The 22,808-nt window shown below is 43.3% G+C and overlaps 1 protein-coding gene and 1 long non-coding RNA gene across 9 annotated transcripts; one reads left to right on the top strand and one right to left on the bottom strand.

Annotated features, from left to right (window-relative positions):
- The first annotated feature begins 290 nt into the window (after positions 1 to 290).
- Positions 291 to 4,929, top strand: LOC143103886 (uncharacterized). 2 transcript variants are annotated; one of them, XR_012982959.1, is made up of 6 exons: positions 291 to 498; positions 2,717 to 3,626; positions 3,881 to 3,977; positions 4,080 to 4,190; positions 4,438 to 4,604; positions 4,744 to 4,929. It is a non-coding gene; the product is annotated as an uncharacterized LOC143103886 (long non-coding RNA). The 2 variants fall into 2 exon arrangements; XR_012982958.1 differs by having other exon boundaries at positions 4,080 to 4,604.
- Positions 4,930 to 6,450: 1,521 nt separating this feature from the next.
- Positions 6,451 to 13,930, bottom strand: LOC143104558 (uncharacterized). Of its 7 annotated transcripts, XM_076268657.1 has the most exons (13): positions 13,694 to 13,930; positions 12,466 to 12,493; positions 12,290 to 12,375; positions 11,962 to 11,994; positions 11,748 to 11,837; positions 11,570 to 11,635; positions 11,384 to 11,472; positions 11,103 to 11,205; positions 10,753 to 10,867; positions 10,236 to 10,288; positions 8,958 to 9,036; positions 7,475 to 7,668; positions 6,452 to 6,674 (listed from the first exon to the last, which is right to left on the bottom strand). In XM_076268657.1, exons 2-12 carry the CDS (start codon positions 12,470 to 12,472, stop codon positions 7,517 to 7,519), a joined length of 873 nt encoding a protein of 290 aa, XP_076124772.1. In that variant the 5' UTR covers positions 12,473 to 12,493; positions 13,694 to 13,930; the 3' UTR covers positions 6,452 to 6,674; positions 7,475 to 7,516. The 7 variants fall into 7 exon arrangements, 4 of the variants coding, with proteins under 4 accessions (XP_076124773.1, XP_076124772.1, XP_076124771.1 ...); XM_076268656.1 differs by lacking the exon at positions 13,694 to 13,930 and having other exon boundaries at positions 12,466 to 13,202; XM_076268659.1 differs by lacking the exons at positions 11,962 to 11,994; positions 12,290 to 12,375 and having other exon boundaries at positions 6,453 to 6,674.
- Between the last annotated feature and the right edge of the window lie 8,878 nt (positions 13,931 to 22,808).

Genomic DNA, 22,808 nt, shown 5'->3' with positions numbered 1-22,808 from the left:
AGTGCTCATTATACATGATTAGAGTAGTCTCGTGACTGCCGGCTACTGCGTGCGTGCGTGCGTAGGTCAAAGTCCGCTGATCGCGGCATTCCCCTATTTTGTAAAATAATTTTTTACTCCTCTGGGTGTTGCAATGGATATCAATGATTCATATGATTGCCCTCAGTAAAAAAACACAAGAAACAGGACGCAAACAGTTACAAACACTCAGGTTCTCTGCTTCATAAGATGTCGCGGGCGATCGGGAAGACGCTGAGCAGAGGGGCAGGATCTGATATCACCAAGTAACTAACAGTCCAGGATCAATAACGAAGTTATTTGCCCTGGATTAACATTACAACCAACCAATCAGTGGCAAGTTTGGATTGTGATGTCATTAAAAGTGCGACGTGAAGGTGAAAAAAACAGGCTCCCGCCAATTTCAAATTTCAGAGCTACTTAGCCATCGCAGACAAGTGGATTCTTCACTGTGTGATTCTTTACAATCGTGCCTTACAGGTAAGATAGCCTATTTCCAAGAGTTTTAAGCACTAATTTGGGGGGCATGGGTTGCATTTGTAATGGGGGGAAGTGTAATGTCTGACATTAGGTTATATGATGTCAAAACCATTATAGAGTTAATGTGTCTAAAAACAATCTAATAATGATATCTAGCATAACTAGGTAGTGTGCTAGCTGTTATACAATTGGAAAAAATTGAGTTACCAAGTCTGATATTGATAAGAAATAAAATATTAGTGCCCAGTTATATCTCTTAACATGATGGAATGTCTGTCATTAGGCTGTAAGCACTTTGATCCTATGAAAAACAGGCTACCTAGCATGACCAGCTAGTGCAATAGCAGACTTGTGGTGGTATGAACTAGCCTAAAGGTAGCTTACTACTAAAATGTTCAAGCTAAGCCAGTGTGAGTCTGTAGACATGTTTGCATAAATAACATTACAGACAAAACTCCTTAGCAATGTGTGTTTTAATCAAACGTTATGGCATTAGCAACGCATATATGCATATGCGATGCTACAATTAGCTGCAAGTCTCCTGCCTCACATGAAAGTGGTGGTGTTGGGGGGCAATTTATTTCTGACAGACAGAAATGCCACACCTTCATTGATAGCAGTGGAGGTGATGAAAGTGAATTTGAATTGAAACAGATAAGCAATTAAAAATAAAGCGTTAGTCCAGGGGGCATCACAGAATCACATTTATCCTGTGGTATCGCAAAATGTTAGCCCAGGACCATCACAGAGTGACATTCATCCTGGACTGTTGTTTATTGTTAGTCCTGGACAATCACAGCCACAGTCATTCTATGCTGTCATTAAGTGTTGATCCAGGACCATCACAGCATTACATTGATCCTGGACTGTTGTTTATTGTTAGTCCTGGACAATCACAGCCACAGTTATTCTATGCTGTCATTAAGTGTTGATCCAGGACCATCACAGAGTGACATTCATCCTGGACTATTGTTTATTGTTAGTCCTGGACAATTACAGCCACAGTTATTCTATGCTGTCATTAAGTGTTGATCCAGGACCATCACAGCATTACATCGATCCTGGACTGTTGTTTATTGTTAGTCCTGGACAATCACAGCCACAGTTATTCTATGCTGTCATTACGTGTTGATCCAGGGCCATCTCAGAGTGACATTAATCCTGGACTGTTGTTTATTGTTAGTCCTGGACAATTACAGCCACAGTTATTCTATGCTGTCATTAAGTGTTGATCCAGGACCATCACAGAGTGACATTCATCCTGGACTGTTGTTTATTGTTAGTCCTGGACAATCACAGCCACAGTTATTCTATGCTGTCATTAAGTGTTGATCCAGGACCATCACAGAGTGACATTCATCCTGGACTGTTGTTTATTGTTAGTCCTGGACAATCACACCCACAGTTAATCTTTGCTGTCATTAAGTGTTGATCCAGGACCACCAGCATTACATTTATCCTGGACTGTCATAGAGCGTTTGTAAAGTCAAGGTCATTTTTATTCTTGACCTTCGTGCAAGATTATGCACCGTTATGCCATATTTTTACCTTCATGAAGGCAATTTGATGGTAAACAAACTTGTCATAGGCGAATTGTTCACCTAGCATAGCTGTACAGCATAGGCCTAGTGGGTCCCTACCGAGAAACCAGCTGTGCAACTTCCAAAACCAGTGCCCCGCAAAATCTAGCAAGAATCGTAAAACATACCTTGTCAGTATATAAAGCTCTTTGGAGATAGTTTTTGCCTGTAGTTAATCCTTCACCTCCACAACAAAAGCATTTGCATTGTGTAGGGAGGGATATATGTCGGAAGAACTTTGCTATTTACAGTAGCAGAGTAACATATAAATGCATTGTGACTCTAGAGGGAACTATACAGTCTGTAAAGATACCTAAACCTGAATAGTGTACATTTAAGTGGTAGCCCAGGACAATCACAGCATTACAGTCCCAGAGTAATTGCTGCCATTAAATCATAACTCTGGCATTATGCGATCTATAGCCCTGTTGTTCAAGGTCACAAGTGCTGTCTATATAGCAAAAACTACATTTTTCCAGCACCTAAAGCTAACCTATCAGGGCACTTGGCTTAAGTTTGGTTAATTTCAAATGCCCAGTTAGGTTAGTTTTAGCTGCTGGGTTATTTATTAACTGTATAATGGAAAGTATTGTGAGTAAAGTCTGTGGAGGTTAAAAGCATGTGTTATTTTCTTTCAGAGATGGAGGATATTATTAAAAAAGCAGTTATCAATGAAGAGAAAGGAAAAGGTGGATCCAGGAAAGCTAAACTAGATGTTTGTGTCATACCACGTCAACAGAAAGATATTCATACCATTGTAATGGGCAAACTGAAAAACCTGGATGGACAATACAGCACATTCAATTGCACCTCAAAGAAAGACCAGGAAAAAAATTATTTCAAATTTAATTGTCTTCGGTTTGGACATCCAAAGCCGAAAAGTTACCGATCTGTAGGCTGCAAGGCTTATGTCTCATTCAAAGTCAGCACTTATTGGGAAGGTTACACAGTAATTGTACAGCGTGTATATGACCACCATACTAACCATAGCACCAGCGATCCTGGGGATGTACACTCAAACTGTATGGCCCCTGAGCTGAAAATTAAAATAGAAGAGCTCCTTTCCCTTGGAACAAAACCAGACATAATATTAACCGAGTGTCACAAGTGGGCCAGAAATCAAGGACACAGTAACGTTCATGATAGAATGTACTTTGTCACTCCACGTGATATTGACAATGTGAGAACAACTGTCACGAGAAGGAAACACTTCAATTCTAATGACAACCAGAGTGTTGAATGTTTATTGACTGGGGCAATGCAAGAGCATGTGTTATTTTACCAGCCATACACGTCATATCAGGAGCTGATTATTCTTCTTCAGACACCGATGATGAAGTCAAACTTAGATAAATATGGAAAGCAGCTTGTGTTTGTGGACACCACTCACTGTGTCAATCAGTATGACTTTCCTCTGCTCACACTCCTTGTAAGGGATGATCATGGACGAGGAGTTCCGGTGGCATATGCCATTGTTAGCAACGAATGCCAAAACACTCTGGAGAAAGCTCTTGCACAACTGAGGAAGCAGTTCTTGTGCCCTCCAAGGTAAACCGAAATCAGTGTTTTGTTTTATGTGTGCATGTTGCAATTGTGTGACGGTTCTCGTGTCAATGACCTGGCTCATGCCTCTCTAGTATCTTTACTAATCTAAAAACGTAAGCCTGTTGGGCACATCTTTACATTGGCTGTGTATGGTGTCCAAGTTCATTTTTTTTTAAAATTTATACTGTATTGGAACCTACACCCCCACCATGCACTGAGTTTTGGTCACACCCATTTTGCCATAACCTTCCTTTTAGGGCATTCATGGTTGACAAGGACTATGCTGAAATCAATGCATTATCAAGTACTTTCCCAGAGTCTGCCATCCTTTTGTGCTGGTATCACGTCTTGCAGGTAGATCATTTTTAAGTCCACTGCATATTGCAATAGCTTTTCTTTACACTCTCAGATTTAGTCAGTGTCCTCCATTGTTTAATTGTTTCCCTTAATCAACAGGCAGTTGAAAGATGGCTATCCAAAACGGACTCTAGTGTGCATGGACCCTCCAATGTTAAGATCAGAGATTGCATAATATCTTTTTTTTGCAAACTCAAGGCTTGTAAAACTGTAAGTGTATTGTAAGTAGGTCTGTGCATGCGTGGACTTGATAATATAGGCATTACTATGGTGAAGTAGGCTATAGCGATATGTTGTGAGTTGAAATTCTAGGCATGTTTTAGGTGTACTGTACATAGCTTATTTGTAGTATTTTGACATATCTTCATCATGTTACAGCATACTACATCCACTAATGTATTTGAAAATGATGTGATTCATGTACCATGTAAACTTGTGTTTTTCATATTTCTTGGAGGTTGCTGAATACAAAGCCACATCAGAGAAGTTCTGTCATGAATTTAAACAGTACCCAGCTGTGTGCCATTACTTCAAAAGGCACTGGGAGGATATTGGGCACATGTGGTCAAATTATGGACGTTGCTTCAACCACTTGGATTCGGAAACGAATAATGTGATTGAACGGTAAAAATGTCATTTTTGCCCAACCTTACATGCTATACATACTAAGTTATTAGCCATACATATCCTACTGTGTATTTAACAGGTGTCTAGCATTGATAGCAATCAGTATAATTATTGTTTTATAAATATTGTTCTTCAGATTTTTCCACAGGCTGAAGTACCAGTTTCTCGGCGGCTCCAGAAACAGGCGCATCGATGACCTCATTCAAGTGCTTCTGGGAAAAGCTGAGGATTACTTTACAATCATCCAAAATTTGCAATTTGCTGGACGTATAAAGAATAAATGCACATTCATTCATTGTACTTGTTGTTGAAAAAAACAGAGGATTTGATCAAAGTAATTCTGACACTCTGTATGTCCCATTGCCAACCACTGGAAGCACTACAATTGGCAATCTAATCACAGAGAAATCAGTGCAAAGTCATTCAGACAGTGCAGATGTCCCTGGGCCAACCATATGTAGCACTAGTACTATGGATAATCTAAACACAGATAAATTGGTGCAAAGCAATTCAGACAGTGCAGGAGTTTCTGTGCCAACCATGGGGAGCAGTACTACTGAGTTGACAAGTGTTGAAAAATTAATGAATGTCACGCGGATTGTTAGCTGTTGGACAAACATTCCCAATCGCATTGAAGATATGATAGACAGACTACATAGCCATGTTGTACAGGCAGAGAGTCAAGGTCACATCAATGTCCCATATCCCATTAATGTTGTTGACAGAACCCTTAAAATCAGACCATTATTTCCAAGTCGAAAAGGTACTATGGGTTCAGGCACTTTGTCTTGCAAAGCTGAAACACCAGCGAAGACAGTGGAAACCCCTGATTACCCTCTCAAAAAGCGATTGAGAAGCTCAACATTTAAACATAAACGCCTCAGATTCTCTAAGCAGTAATGGGGGTCAGGGCAATTCTAAACCAAACCCTTGTAGTGCAACAGGCAAAAGATACTGTCTAATGCTCTTACAGTATAATTATGTGTGCATATTGATGATATGTGATGAAAGACTGTCTCCGCTGTTACTTGTAGCGGATGTTGCCCAGATCCGGGCCTGATCTGACCTCAGGGGTGTATAATAAAACAAGAGTTGGTTAAGCTATGAACTCTGTTATGACGGTGAAGTTGGTTCTGATTCTGTATGAGATTAAAAATTGTTTGATTCAGTATAACATGAATGAGAGTACTAATAAAGCATGTGTCTAGAACACAAATTATCGTGCGTGTTCTGTGTCATCTTTACACCCCCCAACACACACACCATTACACCCCACACAACCAGTAGGCGTAAGTCATTTAGAGAATGTCAGAAGGAAGTAGGTACATAATTGACTAATCTTTATGGAGAATACGGGGGGGGGGGCTTGTTTCCTTTCAGTCTATGGAAAAAAGTGACTGCATGTAGAACGCACATTATTAAATAATAGATTGCGCCTGCGCCAGCTGACATGACTCACAGCAGATATGAAATTTTGTCTGCATTGGCTATGGTGCAAATTCCCTTACTATTCATTAAATTGAACATTATGACTGACCATATAAATCACTATATGTTTCCTTAATAAACCATTGTAGGCATACATTTAAAAACTCATATCACACAATTTGGTTAATTAGATTTTCTGTAGGCTAGCCTAACCATTATACCATACCCCCTCCCTACACACACTATTTCATCACACCCCATTATTATCACTTATACCGGTAATTCCGTTGGAGTAGCACGACAATGAACTACTTGAACTGATTAGACAGTGTTATTGTGTGTTCAATTTGCCCATACATGTAAATGTATGAAATTATTTAAAAAAAAGAAACTCAGAATGAAGAATATGTTTTTATTTAGAAACTAAAAAGTCTGCATCATGAACAACAACGACATCATTCTGTTTAGTATTTTTATTTTTTTACATTTTGGGACTAAACATTCAATTGATCCAATTTCGCGCACAGCACGGAAAGAACATGGACCAGTGCAGCTGGTCCGAACGAATGGGTCTCTAAACTAAAAGCAGAGTCGCAATCGTACATTTTGGCGTTTTGGATCATCTTCATCAGAGTCTGTCTGTGAAAAAAAAACATCAATCACAGCAAAACAACAAATTATTATAAGACCTACGGTATGGCATATGGTTTAAAACTAGGGCTGTGAATCGATTAAAAAATAAACTAAATCACATGCATCCATTTTTGGCTATTACATATTTTACATATTTAGACATATTTTAAAAACAATTTTGGCAGACGAGTCAATCAATGAAAAGCCAAACTAACATTATACACTTTTCTACAACTCAATGACTGAACTGAAGTGATATTAATTTGGCTACCCCAGCATCATTAACAGCTCAATCAGCACACTAGGCCTCCTTTCTGCATATCTGCAAACTGTAGTTAAAAATATTGGTGTCCTAGTTGATAGTTCTTTCAATTTTAGTAAACTAGTGAGCAGTGTGGTGAAGGGCCGCTTTTATCATCTAAGAACTTTAGCTAAGCTCAAACCTTTTTTTTTAATATCACAACAATCACAAAAAACAATTATCCATGCTTTTATCACATCCCGCCTTGTAAATGTAAATCAGGTTTGGCATCAGTGTAGTGCCTAGAATCAGATTTTTAGCATGATAAATGCAAATGACTGAAGTTTCCATTCACTGTCAAAGATTAGTTTAGGTTAGATTCAACTTCATTGCCATTGATTGTGAAGAGTACAAGTACAAAGACAACAAAATGCAGTTTGCGTCTAACCAGAGGTGCAAATAAGCAGAAAAGTGCAATGTGATGATATACAGTACAGACAGGTGCATTGAGGTGATACTTCAGACTTGACGAACTATAATACTGTGATTGGATCATAATACTTACTTTGTTTTGTCTGCCATGTCTTCAGTGACACCCTGACAGATGTCAGCTGAATTGACATTGTGGACCAGGCTCCCTGCAAACCCATCCGCCAAGTCCATGGCCTCTCCCTCTGTAAGACAGCTGAAAATTGTCGTTTTTGTTTTCTTTTTTGGTGGCTGCTGCAGTACCACTGGAGGCAGGTTTGCCCTTCTTCCCTAGAAAGAGAATGAAATTGAAAATTGTAAGGACTCTATTTCTTTTTGAATCTATAGCTTAAAAGTAAAAAAAGAGTCCCTATCTTTGTAGGATTTGGCAGCACAGTGGTAATTTGAAGAAGCTTGTTGGAGCCATTTTGGGTTGAATTTAGTTAAACCACATCTTGTTTTATATAGTGCGGTCTAAATTGGGTCAGGTACACTGTTTCTTGAAAAAAAAAAATAGTTAAACAATATCAAGAGGGGGTTGAATAATTTCACTGGCAACTGTATAGTGGGTTGAGGCAGCCGTGGCCTACTGGTTAGCGCTTCGGACTTGGAACCGGAGGGTTGCCTGTTCGAACCCCGATCAGTAGGCACGGCTGAAGTGCCCTTGAGCAAGGCACCTAACCCCTCACTGTTCCACGAGCCACTGTTGTTGCAGGCAGCTCACTGCACCGGGATTAGTGTGTGGTTCACGGTGTGCGGAGAGTGTTTCACTAATTCACAGATTGGGATAAATGCAGAGACCAAATTTCCCTCACAGGATCACAAGAGTATATATACTTATACTTACTTATCCTCAATGTGATTAGGAATATAAATTGGCACTACAGACATTTCATGAAAACCTACCCCAATAAGACTCCTGAAGACATTGGCCGACATGTTTTCACCTTTAATTCTTCGCTGTATTTCCGCCGGAGTCATTTTGTAAATTTTTTTTTTGGCCCCCGTGACCGCTAGGCGACCAGGGACTGCAATACTGCCTTGCTCCTCCTTTTCCTGGGCCAGTCTCTGGCCGTCCTCCTTTTCCTGGGCCAGTCCCTGTTCTTCTTCCTCCTTTTCCTGGACCTGTCCCTGTTCTTCTTCCTCCTTTTCCTGGACCTGTCCCTGTTCTTCTTCCTCCTTTTCCTGGACCTGTCCCTGTTCTTCTTCCTCCATTTCCTGGACCCTGCCCTGGTCTTCGTCCTTGCTGTCACTGCCCTCAAGGTTTCCCTTTCCCTGATCTTCTCCCCCTTCATCTCCTAACATATCTTCCTTCCTCCTTCCTTTCCTTCCTTCTTCTTCCATGTCTTCTCCCCATATACTCCCAAAAATCTGTCCCTTGTCTGCTAAATTTTTTCTGATCTCTGAAGTATAAAGATGAATGTAAGTGCTCTGTAGCATTTTAGAATCATGAATTCAAGTTCAGTACAACTAAGTTCACAATCAGTTCACATGCAGTTATCAATCATCTGTTAATGTTAAAAAAGTTTTATACTAAGTAAAATTAGAGTGATAAATTGTTGAACAGAATATGTACTCACCTTTACAATAGGCGCAAATAGGACACACTTTTGTTGCACAGCGTGCATGCCTGTAGGCAGCACAGCCATCACACTTGACCTTAAATGGAAAGAAAGTTGTCAAATACTAATAAAGTTACACTTTAAGGATTAAGGTTTTTAAATTTAGGAAGGTGTGTTAATTGTCATTCCTACATGGTGTACATCAGGGGTCTTCAATTGGCGGGCCGCGGTCTGGGTCCGGACCCGGACCCTGACGTGATCCTATCCGGACCCGGACCATATTGAGATTTTCACTACAGATTTTCACAGCTGCGCTAAATGTTTCGTAGGCTATAACACAGTGGTCTCCAACACAGTGCCCGCGGGCACCAGGTAGCCCGCAGAACGGCTATGAGGCGCCCCCAGCGCACCTTCTAAAAATAGCCATCAGGTCCCCTGCAGATCACGCTCTAAAAACACATTGTGAAGTTTTCAATAGATATTCTAGACCAGAACCATTTTAAGAATGTACAGTATGTAGCCACACATCTGTAACATTAAATTGATATTGGTGATACCTTACAAAAAACATTTAAAGTTGTTGATGGATGGGTTCAAGGAACCAGCTGTGGAATATCCCTCCTTGTCTCAGCTTAAATCTTATTTCAAGTTCACGTTAAGATCTTAAAATAGCTCAGGCTACTCTGTTTTACTCCCAATAGCCGGATATATAGACAGAGACTTTCTAATAAAGAGACACAGCACTCAGAAAATCCTCTATAGAAATGCATTGGGTTAGTCTGTCTACACATATCCCACCCCTTCCGCGGCAAAACGTGGACATGTGAATACATTGAGCCAATCATGTGGTGTGTTGTGAAGACATTGTGCCAATCATGTGTTGTGATCTCGCAGCTGGAGCAAAGTTGGTGTTGTGAAGCCATGCGCATTTCTGCCGAATAGATGCCCGATAAGTCCCCAAAAAGCATTGAGATATCGCCGCCGAGTGGAGGGACTTGCCTAAAAGGACTTTGATATAGATAGATAAATAAAAAAGATAGATAGATAGATAGATAGATAGACAGATAGCCTATACAGGCATGTTAATCATTCAAATATTATGATGCTCCGGGCCATTGCTTGAGGAGGGCTTAAGTAATTGAATACCCCTGGTGTACATGAAGGGACGAAATAAGGGTACTCGAAGCAAAGTGAGGACGGAGAATAGGTCAAACAAATGATAGTTACACTCAAACATGATTTTTAAACTGCCCCAATAAAGATTATTCCCATAAATGGTTACATGGTATACTTCACCTTTGTTTCAGATCGCATTATCCGCCGGCAGTCGCTGCACTTTTGTGTCCTGTCTACAGATGAAATTAATTTAAAGTTAATACATAGAAACCATGCTGATGGTTAACCAATTTCATGTATACCATAAATTAACATGATTTGTATTCAGGGTTTCTTCCTCATCCTGTGTGTACTCACATCATCAGAATGTGTTGGTGGTAAAGCATAGTGGGCATTACAAAAAAAAAGGTTATTTTTAGGCCTTTATAGTCCTAAAAGCGAAGGTGGAAGTCAAAGGTGGAAGTAAATAGCCTATAGCAAACTTATTTGGTGTCATTTGAATCATCTTTTTATGCACATTAAGAATATCAGGTGTCAGTGCCCAAATATTCGACAGAGCTACATAGAACAGAACAGATGTGGAATACAGTTACAAACTCGACTTTTGCCGCAGTGGGACTTTAAGTAAAAGCATAAACAAATCTATCCCATTTACTATGTATACTATGTATAATGTTAGATAACTGAAATACTTTACCTAATGACCTGAAAAGATCATGGCACAGCTGTGCTCGTATTTCGGACATCTCCCATCCAAAGTCCTTCACAATGCCCTGCTCAACTGCCCCACCATGTAAGAGCGCTTGTGCATACTGGGGAATGAAGAACAAAGTGGCCTAAAGATTAGAGAAATAAGCTTGTGACCAAAACCTTCTCCAGCAGACATGCTAAATGTTCCGGAAGATTGAACTGTACTTATAAGTAGCTTCCAGGTTTGAATATGTACAGTATGTGATGAGGGCACTGAAGAAATATAGTGAGTGCTATGTTGACAAAAATAATCACTGATTTAGTGCAACAATGCAATGCAATATCAACAAAAATTACCAGAATGACATGGACACCACAAGAGTGTCCATCTGTCTGCATTGGATGCTGGACATTAACAATCTCCCAGGGCCCATCACAGCCCCTCGCTGCAGCAAATGAGCTGGTCAGAATGGAGAAAAGATAATGAGGTAGTTATTTTGTATAGATTCAAGGAGTTATAACTGTAACTCGGCTACCACAGAAGGTGCATCATAGTTAGGAACTATGCATTAGGGAAATGGACCCCAGTATAGTGTTAATCAGGTAAAAAATAGGTTGCCACTGTTTGCGGATTTTACCTCCAGTTGTTCAGGATATCCTGTTCCTTGGCTTTGGACTCTCCAAGGGAGTTCATATAAACTACAATTCTCCGTTCTATGCCTGCATACTAGAGCAGAGAACATTGTGAGTTTTACAGATTCCAAATTTCAACAGTTTTTATGCACGGAAAGCATGTGAAAAAGAGCAAGCAGCAGAGCACTTACAAAAAGAGTCCAATGATTGCTGTTCTCCAGCATGGCTCCCACGACATACTTCTGGAAGATGTTCATCTAACAGGAGAGAAAGAAGAAGTTAAAAACGTCAAAATTTAAATGACCACAATAGGTATAGTAAGCCCAAGTCTGCTGACCTACTGCACATTAAGAAAATACACACACACACCTTCAAAAAGTAGGAGTTTCTGGCTCTAGAAGAACCCTCCGAGATTTTGGTCATTATGTGGCTTGGTACATTAATGGTACCTGGAGAGTCCTGCGTCAAACAAAAACACAGAAATAGTGAGATTACATTTAAAAACTTAGCCAAAGTATATTATCACATCCTGCATCTGCCTCATGAGTACTGATAATTAAATGCTCAGTATTAATAATAATACCTTGCAGAGCAGAAAAAGGAAAGAATCGATCACCTGTTGAAGAAACATAGTTAGATCAATTCAAATTCCTGCATGCATTCCAATGATTTTCTTTCAAATTACTCTTTGAACCCAAAATGTGCTGTACATTGTTTGCTGAACAGCACTAGTAGGTTAATAGGCAAATTCTACCATGCCCCCCCCCTCCAGCTTTTAATGTTGTATTTACATATTTTTTCAAAAAGTAAAAGTAGCAATTTATCTGGTTTTAAAACTTAAAATCATATGTGACATAATTTCCATGCATCTACATTAACATATAGACACATGGCTGAAAATTAGTTGGAACCTCATCTGAAATATATGCGTCCTCGAAAAGATTCTTCAGACTAGACACATAGATAGTGTGAGGTCCAACCGTTCCAACAAGGTTATCTAATAAAAAGGAAAAGGATATCTTTAATTTGACATAATTTGAAATAAACTAATGATGACACTTTTTATCACGCAGCCTTTCACACTTACCAGGCATCCTGAAAGGTTTCCCAGTTTTCTGAAACATAGATTCAAATGATTAAAATAAGGTGTGGACAAAGTAAGGATGAATGTCACTGTCATATGTGGGCCCAGGCTAAACATAATGCTGGTGGTCCTGGATCAACACTTAATGACAGCATAGAATAACTGCGGCTGTGATTGTCCAGGACTAACAATAAACAACAGTCCAGGATGAATGTCACTCTGTGATGGTCCTGGATCAACACTTAATGACAGCATAGAAAAACTGTGGCTGTGATTGTCCAGGACTAACAATAAACAACAGTCCAGGATGAATGTCACTCTGTGATGGTCCTGGATCAACACTTAATGACAGCATAGAATAACTGTGGTTGTGATTGTCCAGGACTAACAATAAACAACAGTCCAGGATGAATGTCACTCTGTGATGGTCCTGGATCAACACTTAATGACAGCATAGAAAAACTGTGGCTGTGATTGTCCAGGACTAACAATAAACAACAGTCCAGGATGAATGTCACTCTGTGATGGTCCTGGGCTAACATTTTGCGATACCACAAGATAAATGTGATTCTGTGATGCTCCTGGACTAACGCTTTATTTTTTATTGCTAATCCGTTTCAATTCAAATTCACTTTCATCACCTCCACTGCTATCAATGAAGGTGTGATATTTCTGTCTGTCAGAAATAAATTGCCCCCCAACACCACCACTTTCATGTGAGGCGGGAGACTTGCAGCTAATTGTAGCATCGCGTGTATGCGTTGCTAATGCCATAAAGTTTGATTAAAACACACATTGCTAAGGAGTTTTGTCTGTAATATTATTTATGCAAACATGTCTACAGACTCACACTGGCTATTAGCTTGAACATTTTAGTAGTAGGCTAAGCTACCTTTAGGCTAGTTCATACCACCACAAGTCTGCTATTGCACTAGCTGGTCATGCTAGGTAGCCTGTTTTTCATAGGATCAAAGTGCTTAGCCTACAGCCTAATGACAGGCATTCCATCATGTTAAGAGATATAACTGGGCACTAATATTTTTTTTCGTATCAATATCAGACTTGGTAGCTCAACCTTTTCCAAATTTAGAACAGCTAACACACTACCTAGTTATGCTAGATATCATTATTAGATTGTTTTTAGACACATTAACTCTATAATGGTTTTGAAAACGTTCAAGAGGCAAATAATCGTTTTGAGTGCTTAAAACTCTTGGAAATAGGCTCTTACCTGTAAGGCACGATTGTAAAGAATCAAGAATCACACAGTGAAGAATCCACTTGTCTGCGATGCATGGCTAGTAGCTCTGAAATGTGAAATTGGCGGGAGCCTGTTTTTTTCACCTTCACGTCGCACTTTTAATCACATCACAATCCAAACTTGCCACTTATTGGTTGGTTGTAATGTTAATCCAGGGCAAATAACTTCGTTATTGATCCTGGACTGTTAGTTACTTGGTGATATCAGATCGTGCAGCAGAGGGCACCGTCGCGTAAAACAACGTGAGACAGCGGAATCGGTGCTTCAGGCCGGATCCGAACCGGCGATGCTATTCTTAAAGTGCTATGTAGCACAGCGCTGCCTTTCCCATGTGTGCTACGGAGACGCTGATTAATGCAGTGCTCATTATACATGATTAAAGTCTCGTGACTGCCGGCTACTGCGTGCGTGCGTAGGTCAAAGTCCGCTGATCGCGGCATTCCCCTATTTTGTAAAATTATTTTTTACTCCTCTGGGTGTTGCAATGGATATCAATGATTCATATGATTGCCCTCAGTAAAAAAGCACAACAAACAGGACGCAAACAGTTACAAACTCTGCTTCATAAGATGTCGCGGGCGATCGGGAAGACGCTGAGCAGAGGGCACCGTCGGGTAAAACATCGTGAGACCGCGGAAACAGCCTGACGGTGCTTCAGGCTGGATTCGAACCTGCGCTGACATTCTTAAAGTGCTATGTAGCACAGCGATGCCTTTCCCATGTGTGCTACGGAGACACCGACTAATGCAGTGCTCATTATACATGATTAGAGTCTCGTGACTGCCGGCTACTGCGTGCGTGCGTGTGTAGGTCAAAGTCCGCCGATCGCGGCATTCCCCTATTTTGTAAAATTATTTTTTACTCCTCTGGGTGTTGCAATGGATATCAATGATTCATATGATTGCCCTCAGTAAAAAAAACACAAGAAACAGAACGCAATCAGTTACAAACACTCAGGTCCTCTGCTTCATAAGATGTCGCCGGCGATCGGGAAGACGCTGAGCAGAGGGCACCGTCGCGTAAAACAACGTAAGACCGCGGAAAGGGCCAGAAGGTGCTTCAGGCCGGATTCGAACCTGCGATGACATGGTTAAAGTGCTATGTAGCACAGCGCTGCCTTTCCCATGTGTGCTACGGAGACGCTGATTAATGCAGTGCTCATTATACATGATTAGAGTCTCGTGACTGCCGGCTACTGCGTGCGTGCGTGCGTAGGTCAAAGTCCGCTGATCGCGGCATTCCCCTATTTTGTAAAATTATTTTTTACTCCTCTGGGTGTTGCAATGGATATCAATGATTCATATGATTGCCCTCAGTAAAAAAACACAAGAAACAGGACGCAAACAGTTACAAACACTCAGGTTCTCTGCTTCATAAGATGTCTCGGGCGATCGGGAAGACGCTGAGCAGAGGGCACCGTCGCGTAAAACATCGTGAGACCGTGGAAACAGCCTGACGGTGCTTCAGGCCGGATTCGAACCGGCGATGCCATTCTTAAAGTGCTATGTAGCACAGCGCTGCCTTTCCCATGTGTGCTACGGAGACGCTGATTAATGCAGTGCTCATTATACATGATTAGAGTCTCGTGACTGCCGGCTACTGCGTGCGTGCGTGCGTAGGTCAAAGTCCGCTGATCGCGGCATTCCCCTATTTTGTAAAATAATTTTTTACTCCTCTGGGTGTTGCAATGGATATCAATGATTCATATGATTGCCCTCAGTAAAAAAACACAAGAAACAGGACGCAAACAGTTACAAACACTCAGGTTCTCTGCTTCATAAGATGTCGCGGGCGATCGGGAAGACGCTGAGCAGAGGGCACCGTCGCGTAAAACAACGTGAGACAGCGGAATCGGTGCTTCAGGCCGGATCCGAACCGGCGATGCTATTCTTAAAGTGCTATGTAGCACAGCGCTGCCTTTCCCATGTGTGCTACGGAGACGCTGATTAATGCAGTGCTCATTATACATGATTAGAGTCTCGTGACTGCCGGCTACTGCGTGCGTGCGTGCGTAGGTCAAAGTCCGCTGATCGCGGCATTCCCCTATTTTGTAAAATAATTTTTTACTCCTCTGGGTGTTGCAATGGATATCAATGATTCATATGATTGCCCTCAGTAAAAAAACACAAGAAACAGGACGCAAACAGTTACAAACACTCAGGTTCTCTGCTTCATAAGATGTCGCGGGCGATCGGGAAGACGCTGAGCAGAGGGCACCGTCGCGTAAAACAACGTGAGACAGCGGAATCGGTGCTTCAGGCCGGATCCGAACCGGCGATGCTATTCTTAAAGTGCTATGTAGCACAGCGCTGCCTTTCCCATGTGTGCTACGGAGACGCTGATTAATGCAGTGCTCATTATACATGATTAAAGTCTCGTGACTGCCGGCTACTGCGTGCGTGCGTAGGTCAAAGTCCGCTGATCGCGGCATTCCCCTATTTTGTAAAATTATTTTTTACTCCTCTGGGTGTTGCAATGGATATCAATGATTCATATGATTGCCCTCAGTAAAAAAGCACAACAAACAGGACGCAAACAGTTACAAACTCTGCTTCATAAGATGTCGCGGGCGATCGGGAAGACGCTGAGCAGAGGGCACCGTCGGGTAAAACATCGTGAGACCGCGGAAACAGCCTGACGGTGCTTCAGGCTGGATTCGAACCTGCGATGACATGGTTAAAGTGCTATGTAGCACAGCGCTGCCTTTCCCATGTGTGCTACGGAGACGCTGATTAATGCAGTGCTCATTATACATGATTAGAGTCTCGTGACTGCCGGCTACTGCGTGCGTGCGTGCGTAGGTCAAAGTCCGCTGATCGCGGCATTCCCCTATTTTGTAAAATTATTTTTTACTCCTCTGGGTGTTGCAATGGATATCAATGATTCATATGATTGCCCTCAGTAAAAAAACACAAGAAACAGGACGCAAACAGTTACAAACACTCAGGTTCTCTGCTTCATAAGATGTCGCGGGCGATCGGGAAGACGCTGAGCAGAGGGCACCGTCGCGTAAAACATCGTGAGACCGTGGAAACAGCCTGACGGTGCTTCAGGCCGGATTCGAACCGGCGATGCCATTCTTAAAGTGCTATGTAGCACAGCGCTGCCTTTCCCATGTGTGCTACGGAGACGCTGATTAATGCAGTGCTCATTATACATGATTAGAGTCTCGTGACTGCCGGCTACTGCGTGCGTGCGTGCGTAGGTCAAAGTCCGCTGATCGCGGCATTCCCCTATTTTGTAAAATTATTTTTTACTTCTCTGGGTGTTGCAATGGATATCAATGATTCATATGATTGCCCTCAGTAAAAAAACACAAGAAACAGGACGCAAACAGTTACAAACACTCAGGTTCTCTGCTTCATAAGATGTCGCGGGCGATCGGGAAGACGCTGAGCAGAGGGCACCGTCGCGTAAAACAACGTGAGACAGCGGAATCGGTGCTTCAGGCCGGATCCGAACCGGCGATGCTATTCTTAAAGTGCTATGTAGCACAGCGCTGCCTTTCCCATGTGTGCTACGGAGACGCTGATTAATGCAGTGCTCATTATACATGATTAAAGTCTCGTGACTGCCGGCTACTGCGTGCGTGCGTAGGTCAAAGTCCGCTGATCGCGGCATTCCCCTATTTTGTAAAATTATTTTTTACTCCTCTGGGTGTTGCAATGGATATCAATGATTCATATGATTGCCCTCAGTAAAAAAGCACAACAAACAGGACGCAAACAGTTACAAACTCTGCTTCATAAGATGTCGCGGGCGATCGGGAAGACGCTGAGCAGAGGGCACCGTCGCGTAAAACATCGTGAGACCGCGGAAACAGCCTGACGGTGCTTCAGGCTGGATTCGAACCTGCGATGACATTCTTAAAGTGCTATGTAGCACAGCGATGCCTTTCCCATGTGTGCTACGGAGACACCGATTAATGCAGTGCTCATTATACATGATTAGAGTCTCGTGACTGCCGGCTACTGCGTGCGTGCGTGTGTAGGTCAAAGTCCGCCGATCGCGGCATTCCCCTATTTTGTAAAATTATTTTTTACTCCTCTGGGTGTTGCAATGGATATCAATGATTCATATGATTGCCCTCAGTAAAAAAAACACAAGAAACAGAACGCAATCAGTTACAAACACTCAGGTCCTCTGCTTCATAAGATGTCGCCGGCGATCGGGAAGACGCTGAGCAGAGGGCACCGTCGCGTAAAACAACGTAAGACCGCGGAAAGGGCCAGAAGGTGCTTCAGGCCGGATTCGAACCTGCGATGATATGGTTAAAGTGCTATGTAGCACAGCGCTGCCTTTCCCATGTGTGCTACGGAGACGCTGATTAATGCAGTGCTCATTATACATGATTAGAGTCTCGTGACTGCCGGCTACTGCGTGCGTGCGTGCGTAGGTCAAAGTCCGCTGATCGCGGCATTCCCCTATTTTGTAAAATTATTTTTTACTCCTCTGGGTGTTGCAATGGATATCAATGATTCATATGATTGCCCTCAGTAAAAAAACACAAGAAACAGGACGCAAACAGTTACAAACACTCAGGTTCTCTGCTTCATAAGATGTCGCGGGCGATCGGGAAGACGCTGAGCAGAGGGCACCGTCGCGTAAAACATCGTGAGACCGTGGAAACAGCCTGACGGTGCTTCAGGCCGGATTCGAACCGGCGATGCCATTCTTAAAGTGCTATGTAGCACAGCGCTGCCTTTCCCATGTGTGCTACGGAGACGCTGATTAATGCAGTGCTCATTATACATGATTAGAGTCTCGTGACTGCCGGCTACTGCGTGCGTGCGTGCGTAGGTCAAAGTCCGCTGATCGCGGCATTCCCCTATTTTGTAAAATTATTTTTTACTCCTCTGGGTGTTGCAATGGATATCAATGATTCATATGATTGCCCTCAGTAAAAAAACACAAGAAACAGGACGCAAACAGTTACAAACACTCAGGTTCTCTGCTTCATAAGATGTCGCGGGCGATCGGGAAGACGCTGAGCAGAGGGCACCGTCGCGTAAAACATCGTGAGACCGTGGAAACAGCCTGACGGTGCTTCAGGCCGGATTCGAACCGGCGATGCCATTCTTAAAGTGCTATGTAGCACAGCGCTGCCTTTCCCATGTGTGCTACGGAGACGCTGATTAATGCAGTGCTCATTATACATGATTAGAGTCTCGTGACTGCCGGCTACTGCGTGCGTGCGTGCATAGGTCAAAGTCCGCTGATCGCGGCATTCCCCTATTTTGTAAAATTATTTTTTACTCCTCTGGGTGTTGCAATGGATATCAATGATTCATATGATTGCCCTCAGTAAAAAAGCACAAGAAACAGGACGCAAACAGTTACAAACTCTGCTTCATAAGATGTCGCGGGCGATGGGGAAGACGCTGAGCAGAGGGCACCGTCGCGTAAAACATCGTGAGACCGCGGAAACAGCCTGACGGTGCTTCAGGCTGGATTCGAACCTGCGATGACATTCTTAAAGTGCTATGTAGCACAGCGATGCCTTTCCCATGTGTGCTACGGAGACACCATTAATGCAGTGCTCATTATACATGATTAGAGTCTCGTGACTGTCGGCTACTGCGTGCGTGCGTGCGTGTGTAGGTCAAAGTCCGCCGATCGCGGCATTCCCCTATTTTGTAAAATTATTTTTTACTCCTCTGGGTGTTGCAATGGATATCAATGATTCATATGATTGCCCTCAGTAAAAAAGCACAAGAAACAGGACGCAAACAGTTACAAACTCTGCTTCATAAGATGTCGCGGGCGATCGGGAAGACGCTGAGCAGAGGGCACCGTCGCGTAAAACAACGTGAGACAGCGGAATCGGTGCTTCAGGCCGGATCCGAACCGGCGATGCTATTCTTAAAGTGCTATGTAGCACAGCGCTGCCTTTCCCATGTGTGCTACGGAGACGCTGATTAATGCAGTGCTCATTATACATGATTAAAGTCTCGTGACTGCCGGCTACTGCGTGCGTGCGTAGGTCAAAGTCCGCTGATCGCGGCATTCCCCTATTTTGTAAAATTATTTTTTACTCCTCTGGGTGTTGCAATGGATATCAATGATTCATATGATTGCCCTCAGTAAAAAAGCACAAGAAACAGGACGCAAACAGTTACAAACTCTGCTTCATAAGATGTCGCGGGCGATGGGGAAGACGCTGAGCAGAGGGCACCGTCGCGTAAAACATCGTGAGACCGCGGAAACAGCCTGACGGTGCTTCAGGCTGGATTCGAACCTGCGATGACATTCTTAAAGTGCTATGTAGCACAGCGATGCCTTTCCCATGTGTGCTACGGAGACACCATTAATGCAGTGCTCATTATACATGATTAGAGTCTCGTGACTGTCGGCTACTGCGTGCGTGCGTGCGTGTGTAGGTCAAAGTCCGCCGATCGCGGCATTCCCCTATTTTGTAAAATTATTTTTTACTCCTCTGGGTGTTGCAATGGATATCAATGATTCATATGATTGCCCTCAGTAAAAAAGCACAAGAAACAGGACGCAAACAGTTACAAACTCTGCTTCATAAGATGTCGCGGGCGATCGGGAAGACGCTGAGCAGAGGGCACCGTCGCCTAAAACAACGTGAGACAGCGGAATCGGTGCTTCAGGCCGGATCCGAACCGGCGATGCTATTCTTAAAGTGCTATGTAGCACAGCGCTGCCTTTCCCATGTGTGCTACGGAGACGCTGATTAATGCAGTGCTCATTATACATGATTAAAGTCTCGTGACTGCCGGCTACTGCGTGCGTGCGTAGGTCAAAGTCCGCTGATCGCGGCATTCCCCTATTTTGTAAAATTATTTTTTACTCCTCTGGGTGTTGCAATGGATATCAATGATTCATATGATTGCCCTCAGTAAAAAAGCACAACAAACAGGACGCAAACAGTTACAAACTCTGCTTCATAAGATGTCGCGGGCGATCGGGAAGACGCTGAGCAGAGGGCACCGTCGGGTAAAACATCGTGAGACCGCGGAAACAGCCTGACGGTGCTTCAGGCTGGATTCGAACCTGCGATGACATGGTTAAAGTGCTATGTAGCACAGCGCTGCCTTTCCCATGTGTGCTACGGAGACGCTGATTAATGCAGTGCTCATTATACATGATTAGAGTCTCGTGACTGCCGGCTACTGCGTGCGTGCGTGCGTAGGTCAAAGTCCGCTGATCGCGGCATTCCCCTATTTTGTAAAATTATTTTTTACTCCTCTGGGTGTTGCAATGGATATCAATGATTCATATGATTGCCCTCAGTAAAAAAACACAAGAAACAGGACGCAAACAGTTACAAACACTCAGGTTCTCTGCTTCATAAGATGTCGCGGGCGATCGGGAAGACGCTGAGCAGAGGGCACCGTCGCGTAAAACATCGTGAGACCGTGGAAACAGCCTGACGGTGCTTCAGGCCGGATTCGAACCGGCGATGCCATTCTTAAAGTGCTATGTAGCACAGCGCTGCCTTTCCCATGTGTGCTACGGAGACGCTGATTAATGCAGTGCTCATTATACATGATTAGAGTCTCGTGACTGCCGGCTACTGCGTGCGTGCGTGCGTAGGTCAAAGTCCGCTGATCGCGGCATTCCCCTATTTTGTAAAATTATTTTTTACTTCTCTGGGTGTTGCAATGGATATCAATGATTCATATGATTGCCCTCAGTAAAAAAACACAAGAAACAGGACGCAAACAGTTACAAACACTCAGGTTCTCTGCTTCATAAGATGTCGCGGGCGATCGGGAAGATGCTGAGCAGAGGGCACCGTCGCGTAAAACAACGTGAGACAGCGGAATCGGTGCTTCAGGCCGGATCCGAACCGGCGATGCTATTCTTAAAGTGCTATGTAGCACAGCGCTGCCTTTCCCATGTGTGCTACGGAGACGCTGATTAATGCAGTGCTCATTATACATGATTAAAGTCTCGTGACTGCCGGCTACTGCGTGCGTGCGTAGGTCAAAGTCCGCTGATCGCGGCATTCCCCTATTTTGTAAAATTATTTTTTACTCCTCTGGGTGTTGCAATGGATATCAATGATTCATATGATTGCCCTCAGTAAAAAAGCACAACAAACAGGACGCAAACAGTTACAAACTCTGCTTCATAAGATGTCGCGGGCGATCGGGAAGACGCTGAGCAGAGGGCACCGTCGCGTAAAACATCGTGAGACCGCGGAAACAGCCTGACGGTGCTTCAGGCTGGATTCGAACCTGCGATGACATTCTTAAAGTGCTATGTAGCACAGCGATGCCTTTCCCATGTGTGCTACGGAGACACCGATTAATGCAGTGCTCATTATACATGATTAGAGTCTCGTGACTGCCGGCTACTGCGTGCGTGCGTGTGTAGGTCAAAGTCCGCCGATCGCGGCATTCCCCTATTTTGTAAAATTATTTTTTACTCCTCTGGGTGTTGCAATGGATATCAATGATTCATATGATTGCCCTCAGTAAAAAAAACACAAGAAACAGAACGCAATCAGTTACAAACACTCAGGTCCTCTGCTTCATAAGATGTCGCCGGCGATCGGGAAGACGCTGAGCAGAGGGCACCGTCGCGTAAAACAACGTAAGACCGCGGAAAGGGCCAGAAGGTGCTTCAGGCCGGATTCGAACCTGCGATGATATGGTTAAAGTGCTATGTAGCACAGCGCTGCCTTTCCCATGTGTGCTACGGAGACGCTGATTAATGCAGTGCTCATTATACATGATTAGAGTCTCGTGACTGCCGGCTACTGCGTGCGTGCGTGCGTAGGTCAAAGTCCGCTGATCGCGGCATTCCCCTATTTTGTAAAATTATTTTTTACTCCTCTGGGTGTTGCAATGGATATCAATGATTCATATGATTGCCCTCAGTAAAAAAACACAAGAAACAGGACGCAAACAGTTACAAACACTCAGGTTCTCTGCTTCATAAGATGTCGCGGGCGATCGGGAAGACGCTGAGCAGAGGGCACCGTCGCGTAAAACATCGTGAGACCGTGGAAACAGCCTGACGGTGCTTCAGGCCGGATTCGAACCGGCGATGCCATTCTTAAAGTGCTATGTAGCACAGCGCTGCCTTTCCCATGTGTGCTACGGAGACGCTG

Source organism: Alosa pseudoharengus, unplaced genomic scaffold, assembly GCF_046254945.1.
Source record: "Alosa pseudoharengus isolate Yale_2024_CS ecotype anadromous, Long Island Sound unplaced genomic scaffold, YU_APseudo_1.1 YU_APseudo_1.1_scf_5, whole genome shotgun sequence".
Classification (NCBI taxonomy): domain Eukaryota; kingdom Metazoa; phylum Chordata; class Actinopteri; order Clupeiformes; family Clupeidae; genus Alosa; species Alosa pseudoharengus.
The sequence above is the reverse complement of the archived record's forward strand: the minus strand, read 5'-3'. Positions and strand labels throughout refer to the sequence as shown.

What these genes read in the sequence shown, in the direction of transcription:
- LOC143104558 (XM_076268656.1), bottom strand. Translation starts at nt 12,502, where the DNA reads ATGTTTCAGAAAACTGGGAAACCTTTCAGGATGCCTG. An exon ending in TGATCTTTTCAGGTCATTAG is followed by an intron (nt 10,289 to 10,752) that starts GTAAAGTATTTC and finishes TTTCATCTGTAG; the next exon opens with ACAGGACACAAAAGTGCAGC. An exon ending in TAATGCGATCTGAAACAAAG is followed by an intron (nt 9,037 to 10,235) that starts GTGAAGTATACC and finishes TTTCCATTTAAG; the next exon opens with GTCAAGTGTGATGGCTGTGC.